At 38.2% G+C, this 24,596-nt stretch overlaps 2 protein-coding genes across 2 annotated transcripts; both read right to left on the bottom strand.

The window, feature by feature from the left end:
* Nucleotides 1-6,635: 6,635 nt before the first annotated feature.
* Nucleotides 6,636-9,264, bottom strand: her13 (hairy-related 13). Its single transcript, XM_066709264.1, has 4 exons — nucleotides 9,002-9,264; nucleotides 8,807-8,893; nucleotides 8,595-8,676; nucleotides 6,636-8,328 (listed from the first exon to the last, which is right to left on the bottom strand). Exons 1-4 carry the CDS (start codon nucleotides 9,080-9,082, stop codon nucleotides 7,871-7,873), a joined length of 708 nt encoding a protein of 235 aa, XP_066565361.1. The 5' UTR covers nucleotides 9,083-9,264; the 3' UTR covers nucleotides 6,636-7,870.
* Nucleotides 9,265-13,616: 4,352 nt separating this feature from the next.
* her8.2 (hairy-related 8.2) lies at nucleotides 13,617-15,663 on the bottom strand. The gene is made up of 4 exons (XM_066710422.1): nucleotides 15,549-15,663; nucleotides 15,271-15,366; nucleotides 15,089-15,167; nucleotides 13,617-14,327 (listed from the first exon to the last, which is right to left on the bottom strand). The coding sequence occupies exons 1-4, from the start codon at nucleotides 15,609-15,611 to the stop codon at nucleotides 13,942-13,944; spliced, it is 624 nt and encodes a 207-aa protein (XP_066566519.1). The 5' UTR covers nucleotides 15,612-15,663; the 3' UTR covers nucleotides 13,617-13,941.
* Between the last annotated feature and the right edge of the window lie 8,933 nt (nucleotides 15,664-24,596).

Below are 24,596 nucleotides of genomic sequence, written 5' to 3'. Positions count from 1 at the left end.
ATAAATACACATGTAAAACATTTTGTATGTATTATGGATTTCCTTGCCAAATGCGCATAATACGTGAAAAGTATGTTAAAATGTATATGTACACCACTAAAACATGCATATTATTTTATTGTTGAACTGACCATCTTTAAAATAGTACATTTCCCTTGTACTTTGCCATATCTAACATGAAATTCATAAGATCCTTCGTGACGTGACCTCAAGGGCGATTCACACCCCCTGACTAGGTGGCGCTGCCCACGCAGGAGCTCTGTCTCCGGCTGAAACTCGTCTTTGTCTCACAGCGCTCGGTTATGGTTTTGCAGCCGCGGCTGCTCCTGCGCAGTCCGTCTGACCCTACGTGCACACTGCCCGCTCGCTCAACTCGCAAGTGGCTCACTTTGAAAGTATGCTGCACTCTTGATGTGCTGTAGAACATTCATTATTTATAGTTTACATAGCCATACATTTCCCATTTGCTCGGAGCAATATCCCAATCAGCATTTTGTCAGTAGGCTTATATATGATGAGGCATAAGAAATAATTGTTATCTTAATTCTGTACTTATAGGATTACATACATTATGAGTACGTTTTTTAAAAGTTGTTTTGACAACTGCGTTACAATGCTTGATAACTTCCTGTCTGGTCGCACTCTTATCTGAGAATAAAGTATATTTAATACCACTCCACTGGCATGCATAGCAACATCTTACTATTCTGTAGGAAACTGTGTAGGCAAAGAAACCTGTGGCTTTATACAACACAATGTCTGGAGTCGATTACAGTGTCAAGAGAGCTCCGGAAAGAAGGTTTTCACAGGTAAATGCATCTGTGGAATTGTACACACTTCATTGTGGACTTCAGTGTAATTAGCTTGATGTGGGTATTTCTCTCTGGGACCTCCACCCAAAACACCTGAACTCTGTCTAGCTGTACGTCACTTCTATATGTCATGGCTTGTGTTGGGCCCTAGGTCTCTGTTTGAGTAAATGTGTATATACGGGGTTGAGTGGTTTGTGATTCTGTGTTTAGGGAGCTGGTGACCAGTGTGCAATATGTCCCGGGGTTTCCTGATACCCTACAGGCTTTGCTGGTGGAGCAGATGCCCAGAGAGATCTACATGGACCCCTACCAGCTGGCATCAGAAGAGCAGGAGACTGGCTTAGAACTGTTTTGGAAAATAGTTTTTGGGCCGAGCTCAGAGGCAGTTAAGAGTAATCCTGGAGCATTTGATCTTTGGCTGCTGTCATTGTTAAAATGTTGGGGATGTATGTATGTATGTATGTATGTTGGGGATTGATTTCCTCAAGTAAGATACATATATCACTTCCACATGCTTCAAAATCCAGACTTTAAAATACAGAATTAAATTCTACAAACCACAGGCCATTGTGCCATTTGTAAATTAGAAGTCACTACTTCCACGAAGGCTTATTCAAATATTCTACATAGTTATAACGAGATACAGACGGTGCATTCCTAACAATATTTGATTAATATGAACCTCTTTAATAAATCAGTAGATAATCAACAACCCTGTCAACTGGAAGACATCTGTACATCTCGTTCCAGTCCAAATGGTAATATATGTAACTGTATAGGATCAATCAGATTTAAAATATTTTAACCTGCGACGCATGTAAATATGTGCTAAGTAAAATATGTTTTGATGAGTCTGATTTGAATGCATGAATCGTGAATTTGCAAAGGTTTACTTTCCGGGGCCAACAGGGGGCGCTAAATCGCTTGTATCCATTCCTTTATTCACTGGAGCGAAAGTTTGACATCAGTAACCGGGTCTCCACATCTTACAATAAAAAGTAAAGTGACAGGTTATACCTTCCGTCCTCTGTCTGCAAAACAAAGGTGAGAAACTACACCAAGTGCTTACATTACCGTGCCTGGTAGAATGTGGTCTGGAAGTTTTACCGTGTTATTACGGCTTTAAAAACTAAACATTTGAAAGTATTTTTCGGGTGGCTATTAATTGTGTAACGAATAATTTACAGGTATGAATGTATTCTTAATAATATTTATAATCATAATCCAAACCAGCAGTTAATAAACAGATCAAAATGATTACCACAATGTCCTAAATCATTGTTTGGCAGTGCTAAAACGGGAGTCTTGACCAAATACTATAGGCAGAAGGATCCCTACGCCATTGCGCACAGTCCAAACATGCACTCTGCACTGCGTCAATTAACTCAGTATTGCCCCACAACCGTGTCAATGTAATTAAAATGTAACCCGCATACCTTCAGCTAATTCAACCTTATCCTGAGCCTTAAGATTTCAGTTTTAAAATTTTAAAATCTAATGAATGTTCCGACTTTATTATTAAGTGCGCTTTTCAGCTTAACTTGCCAATATATCTAGTCTCAACATACACCCAACCATAACACCATTCCTACCTTTACCTGTATGGCTTATTATCCCCAACCATAACTGGAATCTATTTCCAAATATAGTCCCAAACTTAAAACGAAACCTACACTCAGTCCAACCAGATATTTACCTTGGCATTTCATGTTTTGTCCTGTATGTAAACTAACATATTTAAAATTAGTGGTTGTCTTTAAATTACATTTCCATCATGATCCGAAATCCAGGCCCTCTTCTAAGCATGCTGGACATGCATTTCTAAATTCTGCAATTTTGAGATGACAAATATTTTGTGATTTAGACCAGAAGTAGCCTAATTAAAAAATAAAAAACATTCAGCTCTATTCACTATCTTGAGATAAAACGACAGTACCTGGAAATGATAAACATTGGCCGTCAGGAGACACCTTTTTATTTGCGTTATTTAAAGGTTGTTAACGTTTAACAAATATATGGTTCATCATCAGTGTCCAATTTGCACAGCCTGTATAGTGGTCAGATAAGTTGCAGGCAGTGTTTATGGTGCCGACTGTATAGGTTTCCCTTCCGCAGCATCATACATACATACCTGCAAACATATATACATACAGTATTGCCTTTACACATTGTTTACTCATGTCCAAACTGATCAGATGTCATAATAAAATAGAAAATAGAAATAGAAAATTAAGAGATAACCGACATAATCTTGTATGTATTCAGGTACAAATATTCCACATTAAATTACAAATACATATTACATATGTGTTATCAAATATACGGTTTGTGCAGCTTTCCTGTTTTCCATTTCTTTTTTATTATTTGTTTTATCCAAGCGATGAAATTATACTTTAATTAAAAAATAAAACTTCAACATTAATAAATCACATTGTTATCAATGTCAATAAAACGCAGAGAAAGAATGAAGAAGAAGAAGAAGAATATAGTGACCGTGCAAATAAATTAAAACCTTAGACAGTTCAGTTTTTGCTTAAAGATATCGTTAAATTGTTTGTAGGAGGCTCTTCAGAAAGTGTCAGTTGGGGAAGCAGATGTCAGTCGCCTTTTGATCCGAGTTAAAATTCCCAAGAGTCTCAATCCCGGACATCGCCATATGCCTGCAGCTGAGACACATTGTAACCGTTTTAAAGGATGAAACGTAACTTGGCATATAGATTCAAATGATTATGGATACACATAGACAGACAGAAGCAGGTATTTGCACAGATAGACCACGGGTGGTGCTTGAGCCCCTGCCCTTTTCCCCTTAAACTCAAAAAGTGCCCTACCCCCCAACGCACTTCGTCAGCTCGCCCTCTAAAACAGGGTGCCCTTTTTTTGGATTGAGCCCCTGCACCTCAAAAAATCTGTCTGTTGTGTCAGGAGTTTATGGTAACATAACAAGACAATAGCTAAAATATAATTGAATCAGATGACACTTAGTCTTCATGTGTAGACTTTTGAAAGTAAGTGACCCACGTTTTCTCTTACAGAACGCAGAACTTCAGTATTTTTCCTATACGTCCTAAATAGCGGAATGGGTGGTCTGTCTATATATGGTTGTGATATGTTGGTAAGACCCTTTCATTTTACCATCTACCTAATTTCCTGCATGCTGGCGGATAAGCAGGCTGTCAGAGGGACCCTTTCCAGCACCAGAGGCTTTGATCAGCCTCCATGTCCCTTTACATGTCGCCACATTTACACCTTTCCCAATTTGAGGCAGAGGTGCGACAACTCCCGCAGAGAGGGCACTTCCACAGACTCCACTAATCCGGTTTTGTTAACCAAGCCTCGATTACAAACTGAAAATAGTCTGTGAATTTAATATGTGGATTTACAGAGATGAAATGGTGTTAATGGATCTTTCTATTGTTGTGTTTTTTCATCCTCTGAAACCTGAATCTTAACGTCGCATAGCATATGTGTTTCCTTATTCCCTCACATTTGCAGTCCTTCATGTCAGAATAGGACACGTTAGAAATACTGTGTATGAAATCACATGTTAGAATGCATTTACTTCCTGTAAAAAATATTAGCCCATATTATTTGTTGTTACATTATTATGCGGGCTAAGGTTATCTGGCTTCACATCGAAGTGTTTTGCCTCCGCTGCATCTTGGATGCTTTCTTCTACAAATGTAAAGTAAAGGGAAGAGTAACCAGAATGAAGAATGCTTTGTAGTGCTGCCTGGCATTTTGTTCAAGACAGGATTTAACATTTTCCTGTCGACTAAAGCCATTGTTTCCGTACCTGCAAGTGTCGCTATCCACACTTTGGTTTCACAGTCCCATCAAAGGTGACCATTTTACAAGGTATGCAGTACAGCTTCAAGTGCAAGAGCACCCCTTTCATCTCCGCCGTGGGAACTCCACGAAGCGCCAGAGAGAATGCATCCACCCTTCTGGAAAAAGCCCCCCTTACAACTAACAGATTTTTATGATGCTACATTTCCTTGTAAAATTAGATTGGAGTGATGAATTATCCAAGATGCTGTAAGAGATGCAACGTACTCATCATTAGCATCCCCCCTAGTTGAGAACGACGAGCGTTAAATACCCACATACACACATTCCATATATGAAAGGTTGCTAGCGCCTGTGGTTTACAAGACATCACAAATTCCTTTAGCCTCTATAGAGAAAACGTTCCCATTTATAGAGTAAAGAGTTTTAAAACGGAGAAGGGGCTTTATAACATATCCTGCATATGTTATAGATTATCATAGTATACAAAACAATTGTAATTTCAAGATCATAAATGTAAAAATGATTTATAGCAAAGCATCAAAATGTTTTCTGTAAAGATGTATTTCTTGTCAAAATTTAGTCGCCTGTATATTGCCCCCTTGCCAGGTAGGATATTAAAGACGTGGAAAGTGGACCATACAGTTTGTGTATTCTTCCGTTTTGTTTAACCTTTCTGCAACTCATAACATGGTACCTCGCCAGTTAAAACCACAAAATCATAACATAAAGGTGTATTGATAGAACTGTAAAGTGTAATGTCACATGAAACACTAAAAACAATAGTTATATTTGAGTCATATTTACCTGCGGTTATACGGTTAATAGGTTAAAATCATAACATGTACAAAAAGACAAATCTATTAATGTCATCTTGGATTGCTCTCTGTATAGGTCAGTTCTTTATATTACAACTTTAGACTTCTCCCTTTCAAAGAAACGTAAGAAACGTCTCACAACCGATTCACATGCGTGCGTAAAAACGCGCCTACACAGGCGTTGTTAGAAGGTAATTTCTTGCAAGGTACTTCACTTAGATTGCTCCAGTAAAATACCCAGCTGTATCAATGGGTACAAATGTAAATCGCCCTGGATTTGGGCGTCAGCTAAGTATCTGAATTATTATTCTAATAATGTGGGGCTTTGTTGTACAAATATATGAACACATATAGTGATTCGGAGATCAGTATCCCCAGTAATCCAGTGAGACTTTTGCCACTCTTCCCTTACTATTAATATTTCCATAGTATCTGGGAATAAGGGATATGTTGTTGTACATTAAACTGCAATTACACCTTGTATGTCTTGAAAATATACATAATTTAATCAAGCAATCAATGCTTTAAGCACTGATACCAAATATACGATTTCAAATCATGTAACATACTGTTGCCTTAGCATTATTAACACTTGTATTGTGTATTTTGATTTCCCCTATGCTCCCTCTCCCTTAGATTTTAAGTTTGACTTCACATATTGTATGCACTTTTACAATCTAGGATATAAGACCTTATATATTGCTTACTGTACATGTATACATTTGTGTAAATTCTTAATTTGTAAAACGCATTATGCCTTGAATTGCTCTGTATTATTGCACTTTGTATTGCTCTTAAATTTTGTAAGTCGCCCTGGACAAGGGAGCCTACTGGTAATAATAATAATACTAAATAAAAGGCTCTAAGGAAGACCAGTGGCAACCCCCACCCCCCTACCCCCCTACCCCCCACACTTGCTTTGAAGATTAAGCGTCACGTTTGACACTGGCCTTGCAACAAGTGGTAAATTAAAAACCTGTAGGCTAGCTCTACTCATGTCCCTAAAAAACAACACATCTTGATTTCAAACTGTAGGAAAAGAGGAGGTCTTGGTCATCGTTTTGTGGAAATTGCTTTATTGTGTTCACAGTTTGACGAATTCCATTACACGTGTGTTAAATACTTAGAGTTGCTCACAATCTATTCCTGGTTAACACAAAAACACATACATTATATAAATATATTACTTGACAGTGTATTTGAGGATTAGTGGCTATTGTTACAATTGATGGACATATTGCAAGTGTATACAATGTTTTGGTGTTCCGGTAGATTTATTGCAGTGTTGTCACAGGAAATTTGTTAAGAACCCTCGCTGGAGAGGATAATATGTGTTTATTATAATGCATTTTATTTATTTGTTAACAAGACCAGATATATAGATATATGTTAGATACAAAGGTGGTACTTTGTGGGTGGAAAATAACATATCTTTAATTGATTGAACACAAGGTAGAATACATTCTAAAGTCTCATAACATGGACAGAAGGCATTACATTGAATGCATGATGCACGAATACAAGGTAGCCCAACTTTACAGACCGTACGTATTAGACAGTGATTATAACACACATGGAACATTGAAAATAGGCCAATCTTATGACACTGATGCAACACGGAACACTTGGTTTTATGTATTTTTAAATCAAAAAGGCAAACATGAATACATATTGTACACAAGACTAATGTGCTAACGGTCATTTCACGTGTGCGTATCATACACCTTTTTTCGTCCTAATAGAACCCTGCTACCAATAATTGAACATTTACATCTAATATTAAACTTTTCATTTATCCTCCCTTCACTGAAGGTAGAAGTACATGACTAACTGATTTTATTACAAAACACAAATGCATATTCCTTTAAGGAATATGGAGAAATCAAAATATACAACTAAAAACACATTCTCTATATACATAATTATCTTGGGAATATTGAGTTTTATAAAACGCTAATTTTAAGTTTGTGGACATCCGTAGTTAGTTGAAATACTTCATGCATTACCAGATAGCTGGTAATTAAAACAAAATAAAATGAAAAGAGCTTTTCTGCGATGTCCATACGAAACAAACAGATATTTACAAAACAGATACTCTCGACTCTAAGAGAAGAGGGTCTAAGACGACTGGGTGTCAGTGGCAGGCAGGCAGTCATTCCAGGAGCAGTGCCATACAGGATGCGTTTGTGTAGCGCAGATTTCCTCAGTTCTGCGCAGAGATGCGCTGCTCCACCAATGGGATCCGTGGAATTCTGCAGAACTGCGCAAATCTGGGCTACAACAACGCGACCACAGATTTTAGGATTTCATTTTTTTTCCTCCCATCACGGGTACACCATTCCGAGAACATCAGGTTACTCTTCGCGGACCTTGAAATACATAGTAGGTAGATTTTATTTCTTACATAACATTACTTTTAAAAAAAGAAAATTGTAGGTATGGATAAGAGTTCTACCAAGGTCTCCACATCGATTTTGAATAGGTAGTTGTGGGCATATTCTGAACCCCAGAGTTTTCCACCGTTTCTGGTGAAATCTGACTCTGCTCGTTGTCAGTCTCGTCTAGATCAGAACAGATGTCCTCGCTTGAGGTCGTGGATGGGGCCGGAGAGAGGGCTGAAGAAGCCCCGGACAAACTCGTCCCCCCGGGGGAAGCCAGTGAGGGGCTCATCCCATCACTGTTAAGCCAAGTGCTGTTGTTGCTGGAAGAGTCCGACATTAAATCCACGAGCATATCCTGAAAATGGTCCTCATTCAAAGGCATAGATTCCAAAAGGTGGTTCAATAACTCCGCGGCCACTGTAGCATCAATCCCCGGGCAATTCGACACAAACATGTGGACTTCGTGCATGCACTGGATGTACCCCGCTGCAAACCTCTCGCTCGCCTCCCGGTTTATAGTGTCTGCCTCTGCACGCACAAAGAGGAGAAAGCAAAAACACATTAGGTAGGCACATATAGGAAGAGGTTGCGTTCTTGTCACTCTAATTTGGGCACTTGTGCAAAGATTTGCAGAATCCCACCGATCCCATTGGTGGAGCAGCGCAGATCCGCGCAGAACTGCGCAAATCTGCGCTACACGAATGCGACCAGAATCTGTTGAATCCAGATGCATGTGGAAAGGGATGTAAACAACGCCAAATCAGAGAACAAACCGCAATAAGCAAAATCCTTACCCATGGCTCGGTTCCGCAGGATATTTTCAACTCGCTTCACAGTCATCTCTAACACTTCAGCATTCTCCATTTTCGTCTGGAGCTATATGAACAAAAAGGGGCCATGGATTAGGTTCACTACTGAAGCCATACAAGTGTAATCAATTGTACTGCGCCCAGGTAGAAAGACCTGCAAGTGAAAAGGCATGAGTGGGACTGAAATAAAAACTTACATCCGAGTCTGCCAAGAGCCCTCTAAGCTCCTGCAAACTTTCATTGATGCGGGCACGTCTCTTCTTCTCAACCAGGGGTTTCCTTGCCTGTAATGGAGGTTAAATTAGTAAATCAGTTTCGACCTATACATGTATGCACATGGCACCATTAATAAAACAATACTGAAACAGCACCCCGGCGAATCAAGCATTTACCTTTCGGTCTCCTTTAATCCCATAGTATTCCTCCTCATCCCTGCTAGATCCATTTTTACTGGCTCGAGATGAGGGGGCCATGTTGGTTCCAACCCAAGAATAGGAGAAAACGGTGTAATCCACAAGTACGGTACGATCCTTGAGAGGGGCAGCTGGCAGGCGGACGCAGTCCCAGAAATCAGTACTGTAGACGCAAACAAGCTGGGTTTTATTGTGTAACCTTCACGAGTTGTGCCGTTGGCAAGAGCTGGCGGTGGTGGGTATTTATAGGGTCTCATTTACATATGAATGGGAGGTTTGGCTACGCGCACCAGCCGACGCCGGAGCGCACCCTGTTCCAGCCAATGGCGGGGCAGCGCTTTGTCTAGCGCCGGGGCCGGCCGGGCTCTCCCGGTGCGGACACGACAATGCGCAGGAACAACAGTTTTGTGGTTCACGTTGCCGGCCGAGGTGAATTTGCCCCCTGCTTTAAGGGGCTAAGGATCAAATAAAATAATATGCCAATGCAGACCCCAGGGCACTGAAATGTATCGTGTACTGTGTATTTCAGCATTATTATATATGTTAGTAATTTGCTTCGATAGAAGATGCATACATTTTGATGCTGCATTCCCACTTAAGAATGAAACTGCGAAGAAACTCATGTTTTGTCTAAAAATAAAATGGGTGTATGTTAAGGTGCATAGCATGACCGTCTATATACTATTATACATCTAGCAATAATGATTGTTTTAAGTGCACTGGATTGCTTTTGGATCAATACTGTGGAACATAGATTACTTTGGCAGAACTATTCCATATTATTTTTCTATACAAAGGATAATTCGGCGTTTCTAATAAATTCGTATTATAGACTTGTATGGAAATTATATTGATAAAGATGCAGAGGTGATTCTTGTTTGGTTTTATTTTATTTTAATGTTTTTTTTTTTTTTTGCGCCCTGCTTCTTGGCTATAACTCTCGTTTACAGTCTGTTACTCTGAGACATATTTTGTGTGGCCTTGTGAATGTAACACGATGCCGACAGTTGGCAGCTGCAGACCCTTGGCCTAAATGAATCAAGTCAGAGAATTAAGGACCCGGTCCCAAAGAAAACGACAGGTGTTAGCTTGCGCTTCATTTGTTCTCAGTTGTTACATACGATCCAGGGCTATATTCTTCAGCATCAAGTGGGAAACACCTATATGAAAAACATGTGCTCAAATATTTTAGATGCACAGGAGCTAATATCAATATGAGAGCAATAACAAATATGGAACAATTTCGAATCAGTCTATGATCAAATCACCTCCTCAAAACAAAAACATATATATATATATATATATATATATATACACACACACACACACACACACACACACACACACACAGTTTGGCTGACTTAGAGTTGTACATTTGGACTTTGGGTTACAATATAAATATTACGTAAGTGATCTTAAATTTAAAAGGGGCTTGGATATAGCCGGGACAATCCTGTCTTTGTCCATCCATAGACTGTCCATGTCTCTTATCATTGAATTCGTTGGGCAGTATGCAGCCTATTGTTATGCAAATACTTACTTGAAAAAGGAGCTTGTTTACTTTTAAAAATAGGGAAGGACATTAGCAATTTCCACAGGTAAACCAACAGAAGAGTACAATATTATGCACTAAATACCCTTCTATTTCAAAAGCCTGGCAATAAGAGAGCAATAAAATAGCTACACTGCGTACGAGAAGGCAGTATTTCTGGGCTTTGAAGTGGAAGATTTTGGCACCTCGCCATGCCCATGTTTTGCTTCAGCTATTCCTTAACAGTCTAGTCTGCAAATCTAGCAGCTGTCTGTGACTGGCTTTGTTCAGCCCTCACAGAAGGGCCCAGCCCTTTCTTTCACCACCATTTTAGTGTTATTCATGGATCACCGAATGACAGGAGCACGCATGTACATCCCTATCAATATACTCCAAGTCCTGTACATTTAACAGTTAGACCTACTCTGTTTTTGGGAGAGCATTAGGGATGTGCTAGGGGATATTTTTTTCCTTACATATTTTCCCTCATCGTATCTTTAAACTTTGAAATCAAATTACATGTTTAAACCCCTGTACTGCGAGGAACAAACACAGCACCGAAACAGTATAACACAATTACGACACTTAAGTGACTTGCATCTTCAAATTCAGTGATTAAATCTTGTGCATGTAATTAATTGATTAAATATCAGGGAACAAAAGGCGTTTGGCTTTCATTATCATATTGACAGTAGCCTAAAAAGTATTTATCCTATTGTGTTTCTGAAATATGGGGAGTGGATAGGAAGAACGTTGTGGGAACCACCAGATGCTATATCTTTTAGAAACGTGTTCAAAATATTTGTATTCTACTTTTTATGCATGTGTAATGCAAATAAACTAATTAATCTAAAATGAAATGACTGTGTCTACATATAGCATTCATACCACTCAATTATTTGAAATAACCTGAAAGCCATATTTGTATTCAAGCTTTTGCAGTGCACCTTCCACCCTAAATTAAAAGTAATATAATTTCTTTCCTTATGAAGATTTGAATAAACCTAAAGCAATAGCATCAATCCAAAACTCGGACACCTGCCCCTCGTTCTTCACTGATATGGTCATACGCTGTTCCCCCCCCCCCACCCCTTCATATCAGGAAGTAGACAGAGGGCAGGGTAACATCTGCTCAGAAAGTCACACATACTCATGCATAAATTCATATTTATGCCCAATAGAGCACTCAGCTATAGCAAACTGTAAACTTTGTGATGTATTTGTTAACATACAATCCCACTCCCCAAAACAAAGATTTCCCAATACGTATTTATGGATATATATAAATGTGAAAGTTTAGCTTGTAAGATTAAGTCATGCTGTTTCATCATTTTTGCTGATTAAAATAAAATTTGCACATTTTAAATTTCCAGATTTGCTACAACATTGTGGTACTTGTTTTCATTTCTGAAAACTGGGCAGGATGTGTTGTGTGTAAACACTGAAAAAAAAACAAAAAAACGTTCAACTGAACACATATTAATCACGCTTTTGCAACACTTTGGGTAATCTGCGAACTCTTTTGAAAAAATACAATGTACAGCTTGTTCCAGTTTAAGTCCCTTTTATCTTCAAAAACGCAAGAAAACAAAATGTATTTAAAAACAATAGAAAACGAAGTGTATTCTCGTTTTTTGTAGTGTCAAATGCATATGCCTGGAATTGATGGTTGTAATGTTTGTATTGCGTAACGTCACACCCTATCTCTCTCTCTCTAGATTAAATAATAAACTTGTTTATTTTGGATTCTGTTCTTAAATGTGATTATTGGTTCCAAGATATCATCAACATAGGCTACATCACAATGATTATATTGAATGGCCAGGTATCGGTAATAAGGAGAGAAGGAGGAAGAGGAAGAATAAAAAGACGAAGAAGAAGAGGAGGAAATTGATAACGATTATTATGCCTCACATTTATGTTCACAGTGTTCTTCAAGCAGCCAATTTACTCAAATAGCCTATAACCATGACAAAATAAATGCAGGTAGTTAAAACTGAGGAGTGATAGTTTGAATGTTGCGTTCAGATTCAGTCTTAACCCCGTTATATTTTCCATATCATATGCTATATTGGGAAACAAACGCTTTTATGTTGCCAGGTTAAAGGAGGAGGGGGAGGAAGCGAGGAAGAGTACTATTGTTGTCAGTTCAAAATATCATATTATTTGTTATCATTAATATAATATTATATAACCATATTAAACAAAAATTGTAGTTGTATAAAGATAAATTGAGTGGCCTGAATTGAAAGCCTAATATAGGTGAATCAAATCCACTTACTGTAGAATGTATAAATGTTTTGTTACCATTTATATTAAGTGTGATTGATTAATGGGCTTTTGTTGCCAGGCAGCTTACCACAGGTATTTAAAACGTTTGTAATAAAATAATTAAATTTCAATGCGTTTACTCTAAAACAGTGCAATATGTAATTTTTATGATGACGTGTTGGCGTCGTTCCTATCACTTGTATGTTGCTGTTTCCAGCAGTAATGAGATCAAAGTGAAATGGGGGGTAAGTGCTATAACAAGGTGGCAACAAAGAACCTTCAAACAAACTTCAAACAGGTTTCATTTCCATAATGGATGTTCATTTTTCTGGGGTAGGTTAATGACATCGTGTGATGTTTGTTTTAGGAAGTCTTGAATAATAAAACCCCTTTTTCAGCTTTCAAGACCGCCAAATGCTGTAGTCGTGGGGTGGAACCTTCTCAGTAAAGTACAATAAAAGATGCAGTCTCTGAAGATAGCCTGCTCTTTGATAATTTCCTTTTATTGTTTTACATATGTCTAGAAATAGAGCAATGCAGACAAGTAAGTATGGATAAATTTACATAGTTAGTGATTGACACCAATTTCCTCTTGTAATAATACCACCAGTCAGATGCTTTTTGGGGTTTTGGCGGTTGTACCTTTTTCTGATTGTACAAATAGTGCATATTTAATGAGACCAAATATAATCTAAAATACACAATCTGACACAAATGTAGAAAGAAAAGTTGACACATTTTTTTCGGGCCAAACTATTATGCAAATAAATAATAATATTTCATACACAAGGATGACATATATCAGTTTATTAATATTGGGTTAATGTTTTAATTTACAAACAGGGGAGAAAAGAAAGCATATACACTATATTAATTATTGTACACACCTACAAGCCAACATTATTAAATATGTTTAAGTTAATACAATAAATAAAACAAATAATAGCCTTCTACAATGCAGGCTACATGGAAGTTTACTTCTGCTGGAAGTAAACAGGGCTTTTGTGACACCTACTGGAACAGTACAGCTCCACAAGTGGTGTTGAGCAGTATATCTATAAGATACATAAATGAAGAGTCTACGTGTAGATCAAGAAGAGTTCCAGTTCCCTGCATTTCACCATGGCCTCCACATGTCTAGTGACCCCAGGCACTGCTGCCCAAAGAGGCGGTTCTCCTGTTGGCTAAGGGGCCTTTGCTGGGTGTAGGTAGCCATCTCTAAGTCTGATGCAGGTTTAAATGCAATACTGCTGAAGGGCTCCAGGCTGGACTCTTTCAGCTGTGCAGGAGCAGGAGTGACTGGACTGGGGGGTCTTGGAGCTGATTTGGAAGAGGTCTCCTCAATTGACCGCGGCAAAGATTTCAGAAGGTGGTTGAGCAGGCGAGAGCCCAGGGTCTTGTCCATCCACTCACAAGATAAGAGCAGGTTGTGAACTTCATGCATACATTGGATGTATCCCGTACTGTACTTTTGCTGAGCTTCCAGTCCCATTGACGAATCGGCTGTAAAACAGACAATCTGTTAAACCTTGCAGTACAGCTGCGACCCCTACTGGCAGGAGAAGATATTTCACGTCTGGTAATTGAATGATCCATTTGAATGTGTCTTCAAAGCAACACATACAATCTTATGTTTTCAGTTTTTATAGTTCCCTATAAGGATATGTTTTACTGTCTTAAAATGCATCGTAAACGACACAAATATATAACTTTATTTACAAAAAAGCCCATTATAATTGCAAATGCACTGAAACCAGAACCACTGACCCTTTAAATCTTGTGAGAAGGCAAGACACGATTAAACAAGATATATAATCGTTGGAAAGTCTGGTGCTTATGAATGAAATTGAACTTGTCAAATCTGACATTCTATATCATTCTATAATCTGCACCCTTTCTACATGTGAATACCAAATAATTATAATACAATTATAATAAAACATAATGTAATTGATTCAATTGCACTTTTGTATAGTGTATATAAAATGTAACTATTTTAATATAATTTTTTACGCTGTTGCCACTTCATCAATCATACAATTACAATTACTGACTGAAGTGTAATTTAGGAAGAAGCGAGTGAATGGGACTGCGTCAAACAGAAGTTGCCTTTAACATGGGGCGCCCCCTAGTGGTACATAACAGACGGACACCTTGATCAATTTCGAAATATTGTTTCCTACTTTATGAACTGTGTCTACAAGTTGATGCATATATATGTGTGTGTGTGTGTGTCCCTATAAAATACAATTAAAACCACTTACCGGCAAATTTACTACTTTGAATGTTTTGCAGGTGTTTAACTGTCATTTCAAGAATGTCAGCCTTTTCAAGTTTTGATTGCTGAAAATAAAATAAAAAATACGTATTTATATAAATATATGTTACATTATATAATGCCTTTGATAAAGATGAGAGAAAGTTAAACGAACAACACACTACTTACATCCAACCGAAAGGCGCCAACTACTGCTTCTTTCAGCTGATCCAAGCAATTGTTGATTCTTTCTCGTCTTTTTCTTTCAATAAGTGGCTTTCGCAGCTGCAACAGAAATGTGTACCAATTTCTTTTAAAAATATAATTTAAAAATAAATCAAATAATTAAAAAAATAAATTAAATGATCAGGTGTTAGTCTCTGTGTATATGATCTGTTTTTGTTTTCCCTTTATTATTATTATTAGTAGTAGTAGTTTATTTTCTGATTTGTGGTATAAGCTCCTACCTTTCTCTCTTCCTTAGCACTAGAAACTTTCTCCACGTTGTGTGCCATAGTAGTGGCAGTCATCGCCTCCAAATATATGTGCTCTTTTTTTCCAGTTAGATGTTTCTTGTGTGAAATCTGGTGTATCTTTGAGGCCTCCGCGGTCCACACTTCTCCTATTTATACCCATCAATTAGCATGTGAATGAGAGGGCTCTTTGGCTGAGTTATTTTCCCACACATGGGGTCGATCCCAGAGGCTCGCTCCCATCAATCAAGCCTGACAGGTCACTGCTTCTTTTCAATGGCAAACTCGCCCGCCCAAAAGAAGCGACAGATGTCCAGCCTAGAAAACTGTACCCCAGTGAAACCCTCTCCTTTCTCCATTAAAACGGGTCACATGGGTGTGCGGATCCCTGGCATTCCCAGGGACTAACAAGAGTCTGCTATTACTTCTATTACACCTGGGACTTTAAGGCTCTTTTATTCCAGTGAACTGGGACAGCATCACCTGCAAAAGGTGAAATCTATCCCCTGTAGTTCTGATACTGAATAAACCACCATGGCAATTGTTTAACAACCCTTTGTTTCCCAATCTTGTGTGGTGTAGTGTTGTCTGACTGTGCAGTAATGAAGTGGGGCAGTAAAGTTTTATGCTCTTTGCGATTTTACTTGTTTGCTCCTGCTGTTTCTTGAGAGTGTGGGTTGTGATTTTGTTTCAATTTCTCTCACCGAATAAGCAAAATACGTGTTTGTGAGATACATTTTAAACGTAGAAAAATAACAATTTACTTAATTGGATCATGTGCTTTTGCGCAGCACTGTATGGAAAATATGGTTTAAAAAAGCTTTGCAAGGAAATTGTAAACAATTTGTAATATGTACGTTTACATAAAGTTTACAATACTTATTTGGGAAAACAGGTGTTTACAAGCAACAAATAAACTAAATGTAAACATTAAACAAACAAGAATTTAGCAATGTTAAGTTAAGTTCAAATATACCTACGTAACTCCACTATATTTATAACCCCAAGTAAACCATTTATGAAAGGATGGTTTACACACATGTTTACAACCTGTGAAAACATTGTAAAGCTAAGTTTATTATGGTTTACTGTATTTTCATATATGTTGTAAACAACATTTCATGCAGTGCAATAATAATACGACTGTAATTAACGAGTTCTACATGGAAACAATACGCACGTTTTCAAAATATTATTCTTGCCAATCCTAATTGTATTTGTAATCATAGTCACATTCATTGCTAGAGTTTCATTTCACTCACACACATATGAGGCTATGAACGTGCCAGGGTATTGCTTATTTAAGAAATGAAACGAAGTAGAAGATCAAAAGTGTAGATAGAGATACATATTATTTTAATAATTGTTGTTACTGTAATAATATTTAACATCGATGGAGAACAAAGACTGCTAGTGGATTTCTTAATGTGATGTTGTATCTTAAACATAACTTCAGATAGGAACTTTTTGTATCTCAATGCGAACAACTTTTAACATCTGTTATGAACTTAAGAAAAAAGAGCAGATCATCGCGCAGATGTCGAGGCGGGCTGCAGACAGATGTCCTGCTCTGCGCTGCTGTCTGCGGAATCCGTGCAGCAGCTCTGTTTGACTTAGGACACGCGCCTGCCAGGCGATGCCGGGACGTGGGAAACTCTGTAGGACAATGGCCTTGATTCACACACAGCTAATAGCCGTGAACAAACGAATAACCCCGCCGAGAAATGGACAGCAAGCCCAGGGTCACCTCAGCGCTGAGCCGGAAGAGCCTTTTCTCGGTTCTTGCTGAGGCAGGTGCAGCTGACCACACTTTGGTTGCAGGAGTGCTGTAGCCATTGCGATGGCGTGTGAAAAATGTATATACACAGCTTGTGTCCTTACAAAGTTGACTTTAATGGTGTTTGTATTGCTATGATTTGAATTGGATGGACTGCTTACCCTCCTCCTAAAACTTCTCTCCTCACACACACACACACACACACACACACACACACACACACACACACACACACAAAGCCATTAAAGAAAATATTTCATATTTCAACAAGAGCAGACACGACATACTGGCATATGGATGAGTAATTGAGCGTGCAGTTATTTTTAACATGCATTTACCACCTATTGCCATGGCCATAATACCTGTAATTAAGGCGTAATTATACCACAGCGAAACTAGTCTGAACTAGTTACTCGTTTACCGAAGAGTGAACATTTCTGGCCATTGGGACAGGTTAAGTACATTATTATACCTTCATATACCTCTACGCACAGTTATTTGTAGATCAGCGTTACTTTGCAAAGTGTACAGAAGCTACATTCAAGCATCAATACTGTATATGTGCAGATTTGAGCAATGCAATCTATATATATATTTAGTTTTTGGCTTAAAAATGTCCATATTGTAACAGTCAGACCCTAGTGCCATGCATGTATCTGTAGACAAGGCACGTGCTTTGCTTTTTTGTTTTCTTGCCCCGTCACCCCCCCCCCTCTCTCCAAATAGCCTGAATTACACGGAGCTCTGCAGCACAAATAGCGGCGCAGAAGGCACGTCCTAGGCAGGTGGCCTGCACCATGTGCTAAGCTTTTGTTTTGGAGACCCTCTCATCTTGCTAAAATACCTGTAAATCAGGATTTGTAGAAGAGAAAAGACAAGTCTTTTTCAAGAACTCTCTGGTGATGTATTTACTGCCAATAGAAAAGGTTTATATGCAGTACTAAAGAGCTTTTTATGCACAGGGTGGAATGTCAGCAGAGGGAGGGCTGTCTGTATAGTGAACAACAAGACATCTGGCCATGCGACCCTAAAGCAGTTGACCCTCACAACAACAACAACAACAACAACAACAATAAACACAAAAACTAAGAGAGAGAGAGACTGCAAAAGACTGGACAGTTGGATATAATCCTGCTTTCTACTCTTTAGAGACAGACTGAAACCATAAAGAGCATCTTAGAGTTGCTCTTTATTTAAATATGTGATTATGAAAAAGATCTTATGCATATTTGGAGTTTTCCAGTAAATACATTAAATGAACGCGTCTTTATAATCTGTTTTTGTAACATAAGCAACAAAACAAACACAAAAAATGAATGTCAGCACCATTAGGCTATAATTTATATAACATTATTTGTCATTTAGCAGACGCTCTTATCCAGAGCGACTTACATTTGTACCCATTTATACAGCTGGGTATTTTACTGGAGCAATCTAAGTGAAGTACCTTGCTCAAGGGTACAACAGCACAGACCCACCTGGGATTTGAACCCACAACCTTCCACAAAAGCAACATGTTAAAATAGTATCAGTTGCATTTTTGATCTGATATCAGTCTATAATTTGGTCACACTTTATAATAAGGTGGTGTGATTCCTCATGAATTAACATATGAATACCACAGGATAAAAACATATGTCATGCACTTCATCTGAGTTTTTTTAGAATCAGAATCACGTTTATTGGCCAGGCATGTTGCACATACAAGGAATTTGACTCCGCTGACCGGATCAAGTCTGGCCCTGTCCCATGTGATGGCTGACCCAAGCCAGACAGTGATAGCTGAGGTGAGGACAGATTCAGTAATGGCAGTGTAGAATTGGACCATCAAATCATGCGGCAAGTTTAATTTCTTCAGTTGTCACAGGAAGTACATCCTCTGCTGGGCTTTTTTTGCACTAATACCACGTAAAATCATCCAGGCAGAATCACTGTACGAAGTTTGTATGTCTAGTTTTAAAGCTGTGGAAGGAATAAGCTATTGTCCCAACTGACTAACAACAACAACAATATTTTTATTAAGAATTAGAATAAGAATAGAGAGAAGATACTGAGCGTTGTCATGTAGGCTACATTCATGGACAGGTGACACAGGCAGCGAGGGACTATCAGGCAGTGGGGTTTCAGTCAGTGTCAGGGTGTGTCTTAGGGGACAAAGGCGAGTCATATGGGACACAAGTACAGCATCATCTTTGGCCAATATAGTATTATTACCACTACACTACTGGTCTGTGTGTATGTGCATTTGTTTGCGTCAGTTTCTCCTTTGTTAATTGCTCAGACCTCCACCTCGCTGGATTACAGTAAACATAGTGGCTGAAAATATGGCTTAACCCTATACAGTTGCTTACCAATCACAATTTTCGTTTTGTACTGCTAATACTGAGGTATTTTCCATGAACTCATGATATTTATTGAAATGAAGACAAGTTTGTAACTCCAAAATCAATGACAATCTAAAAATAAAAATAAAGCTAATTAATATACACTCACCTAAAGGATTATTAGGAACACCATACTAATACTGTGTTTGACCCCCTTTCGCCTTCAGAACTGCCTTAATTCTACGTGGCATTGATTCAACAAGGTGCTGAAAGCATTCTTTAGAAATGTTGGCCCATATTGATAGGATAGCATCTTGCAGTTGATGGAGATTTGTGGGATGCACATCCAGGGCACGAAGCTCCCGTTCCACCACATCCCAAAGATGCTCTATTGGGTTGAGATCTGGTGACTGTGGGGGCCAGTTTAGTACAGTGAACTCATTGTCATGTTCAAGAAACCAATTTGAAATGATTCGACCTTTGTGACATGGTGCATTATCCTGCTGGAAGTAGCCATCAGAGGATGGGTACATGGTGGTCATAAAGGGATGGACATGGTCAGAAACAATGCTCAGGTAGGCCGTGGCATTTAAACGATGCCCAATTGGCACTAAGGGGCCTAAAGTGTGCCAAGAAAACATCCCCCACACCATTACACCACCACCACCAGCCTGCACAGTGGTAACAAGGCATGATGGATCCATGTTCTCATTCTGTTTACGCCAAATTCTGACTCTACCATCTGAATGTCTCAACAGAAATCGAGACTCATCAGACCAGGCAACATTTTTCCAGTCTTCAACTGTCCAATTTTGGTGAGCTTGTGCAAATTGTAGCCTCTTTTTCCTATTTGTAGTGGAGATGAGTGGTACCCGGTGGGGTCTTCTGCTGTTGTAGCCCATCCGCCTCAAGGTTGTACGTGTTGTGGCTTCACAAATGCTTTGCTGCATACCTCGGTTGTAACGAGTGGTTATTTCAGTCAAAGTTGCTCTTCTATCAGCTTGAATCAGTCGGCCCATTCTCCTCTGACCTCTAGCATCAACAAGGCATTTTCGCCCACAGGACTGCCGCATACTGGATGTTTTTCCCTTTTCACACAATTCTTTGTAAACCCTAGAAATTGTTGTGCGTGAAAATCCCAGTAACTGAGCAGATTGTGAAATACTCAGACCGGCCCGTCTGGCACCAACAACCATGCCACGCTCAAAATTGCTTAAATCACCTTTCTTTCCCATTCAGACATTCAGTTTGGAGTTCAGGAGATTGTCTTGACCAGGACCACACCCCTAAATGCATTGAAGCAACTGCCATGTGATTGGTTGGTTAGATAATTGCATTAATGAGAAATTGAACAGGTGTTCCTAATAATCCTTTAGGTGAGTGTATAATACGGCAACATGTAAATGGTTTAGTGATGACACAGGAACTTTAAATTGAATTGGCTTTCTTACTGTGTAAACATTTTTGAGCCCCTCTTTTGTATCACTATCAACAGCTTTGACATAAATACATAGTTGATTTTGTGTGATCTCCAGTTACTGACCTGCTTTGTTGGGGTTGTCTGTCTCGCATATATAATAATGCTTATATGAGCATCATGTTAAAGGCACGCATGGCGACAGTTTAATATACAAACTAGACCTTTCAACTTACACATTATGTACAGATAATTCACCTGAGCACTGACCATACTCACCACAAATACATAAATCCAAAAATTAGCATCAGCCAATATTTAAGCCAGAGCATTTAAGACCTTTAAAATGTTCTTATTTAATAAAAAAAGTTATATCCCATCCCTTCTGTCATTGGATATTCCTACTTAGATTTATAATTTAAACTCCATTTCTCAGAGTGATCTAAATTTAAAAGATAAGTGCCCTTAAGCCCTGGGGAGCTATAACTACTCAAATAAAACCTCAATACTTTTTAAACTTGGTCACAAGAATTTCAAACTTCTCTGCATTTCTGGACTACCATCTGGCCACGCGTCTCAGTAGCTAAGAATTAGTGTGGGAATGACAATGCAACAAAGAATCCTTTCACCCCCCAATTCATTAAATCCGTAGCTTGTCCAGATTTGGGTTACTAATTGGGATGAATATAATCGACATGCTGGGCAGATTTTCTGTCATGCCAGCAGTGAGTTCTGTTTAAGTTAATGAATGAATTAATCCCTGACATAGTAAACACAGTTCTGCACGTTGAAGGTTAGCAAGATTTGGGAGGCCCATAAAAATCCCCTTCCCCCATTTTCAGCTTGTTTGGTATGCAGAGTGGTGTATGCGCATGTGCACAGCTTGTTTAATTTTCACAATTGCAAAAAATATTAATAATAATGACCTTATATATTGAGAGTTTGCCTCTTTAAGTGTAAAAGATCCATTATAAATTATCCATTATAAAAATAGTTTCAATTTTCTCAATTAATAATTGTTTTGATAAAAATATAAAGTAGAATATTGATAAAATCTTTGGTTAGATAGCTCTAATATATATGATTCCTGTGACCTCCATAACTAGGCCTGATGGATAATAGGTATAGCTCTATTTGAAATATTGTACAAGACCTGGCAATAATAATAATAATAATAATAATAATAATAATAATAATAATAATAATAATAATAATAATACAGTTAATCTTATTGCAGATATTTTACATGTTTACAGGAAATACTTTCTGTGCCTATAACAGCTCACATTAATCTATCTACTTTTTAAGAACCTGTCAAAAGGTCAGTGAGATTAAAGTTGTTTTTAGTGGTCGTTATCGATTTAAATTGAAACTTACCCACACAAATTAATTGAATAGTAGAAGAAAGTAACATCTTACAAAAAAAAAGGAGCAACTGTGTACAGTTTTGTACACTGTCACCTTTACGTACTGCATGACGTTTTTACAGCACGTTGTCGTAAATTGCCCGGATTTCTATACTATAAACATTGTTGTATATTCACCTTTACATTACTGTACATTACCTTTTTGTTTGCATTGTTATTATAAATTGCCTGGACTTCTATAACACCAGTTGTCTGGTAAGGAAGCAATGCTATGATTATGATTGATTACTACTACTACTGCTACTACTACTACTACTACTACTACTACTACTACTACTACTACTACTACTACTAAGGAAAGACAGTTGTTTTCCATGTGCAGCCTATATAGCTTGTGGTAATGTCAAATGTCAGCTACATATTGTACCGAAATAAGCACTGGACTTGCTGACTGACATTTTCAGTAACTGTGATATATCAATACATCTTTCATTATATGGTTAATTTGACCTCAGGGCTTGGAATTTAATTAGTAAAATCACAAAACACGTAAGAACATAAGAAAGTTTACAAATGAGAGGAGGCTATTCAACCCATTGTGCTCATTTGGTGTCCATTAATAACTAAGTGATCCAAGGATCCTATCCAATCTGTTTTAGAATGTTCCCAAATTTTCAGCTTCAACCACATCGCTGAGTTTGTTCAGATTGTAACAACTCTCTGTGTGAAGAAGTGTCTCCTGTTTTCTGTCTTGAATGCCTTGATGCCCAATTTCCATTTGTGTCCCCGGGTGCGTGTGTCCCTGCTGATCTGGAAAAGCTCCTCTGGTCTGATGTGCTCGATGCCTTTCATGATTTTGAAGTCTTGGATCAAGTCCCCACGTAGTCTCCTCTGTTCCAGGGTGAAAAGGTTCAGTTCCCTCAGTCTCTCAGTAGGACATTCCCTTCAGACCTGGAATAAGTCTGGTTGCTCTCCTCTGAACTGCCTCTAGAGCAGCGATATCTTTCTTGAAGTGTGGAGCCCAGAACTGCACACAGTATCCAGATGAGCTCTAACTAGTGCATTGTACAGTCTTTTTTATTGCTTCCCCACATTGTTTGGTTGGAGAAAGATCTAGGAGTCTACGTGGACTTTCTCATGCGTTACTTCTTCCAGTTCTATTCCTCCCATAGTGTAATTATAGTGGACATTTTTATTATCTGCATGTATTACCTTGCACTTGTCCACATTGAATTTCATCTGGCAGGTGTCGGCCCACAACTGAATATTATCTAAGTCCCTTTGATTAGTCTGTGCTGCCAAGATTGTATTTGCTGAGCCACCTATTTTAGTATCATCTGCAAATTTAGCAAGTGTGCTAATTATCCCAGAGTCCAGATAATTAATATAGATTAGAAAACACATGTTAATATCTTACATACATGATGGCAATGTTTCTAATCCTGGCCGGACCAAGTTGTGCCAACACTAAATCTCCCAGTGAAATGGGCTAGGATTAGCTGCCATGGGGAGAATGAGTCAAATATATATATATAATTCAAAAGCCACATTTACTGGCCAGTATATATATACTGGGATAAGTGTACTGGGATAATTATAGTACACATATTTGTATTGTAAAATGTACAGTATATCATCTGTGTTACTGCAACAGGTACGGTTATTTTCTGGCAACATATCTGCCAGTAGTTTTTACAGTTCTATGTTAGCGGGTGGGTCAAAAGTTTGATTTAATCCCAGTGTAAGTCTTTTAATAATTAATATCTCTAATGCACTATAGACTATGTGTCATAGGGACATGGAACAGACATTAAAAGGATATTCCTAATTGTAGGATTATGTCATAATTTAATTTGCAACTGAAGTGGTTCTGTTTGAGCTGACTTTATTCAAATTAGAAAATACTAAATCAGACATTTATAGCTTAAGTGTTTACAGCAGAGAATACCCTTTTAGACTTGCATCTATTAAAGGGGGCAACCACTGAAATAGATATTAATTTAAAGACTTCAATTTCAAATAAGTTAATTCATTAATTAGTTGGGAATAGTATACATGTCGTGATTTGCATTCAGGATACAGCACTCTAATGCCTCAACGCCATTTTAAATTAAGGTTTAGTGTTTTTCTTCTAAATAACAGAGCACACCATGGACA

This window comes from Amia ocellicauda, chromosome 7, assembly GCF_036373705.1.
Source record: "Amia ocellicauda isolate fAmiCal2 chromosome 7, fAmiCal2.hap1, whole genome shotgun sequence".
Taxonomy (NCBI): domain Eukaryota; kingdom Metazoa; phylum Chordata; class Actinopteri; order Amiiformes; family Amiidae; genus Amia; species Amia ocellicauda.
The sequence above is the reverse complement of the archived record's forward strand: the minus strand, read 5'-3'. Positions and strand labels throughout refer to the sequence as shown.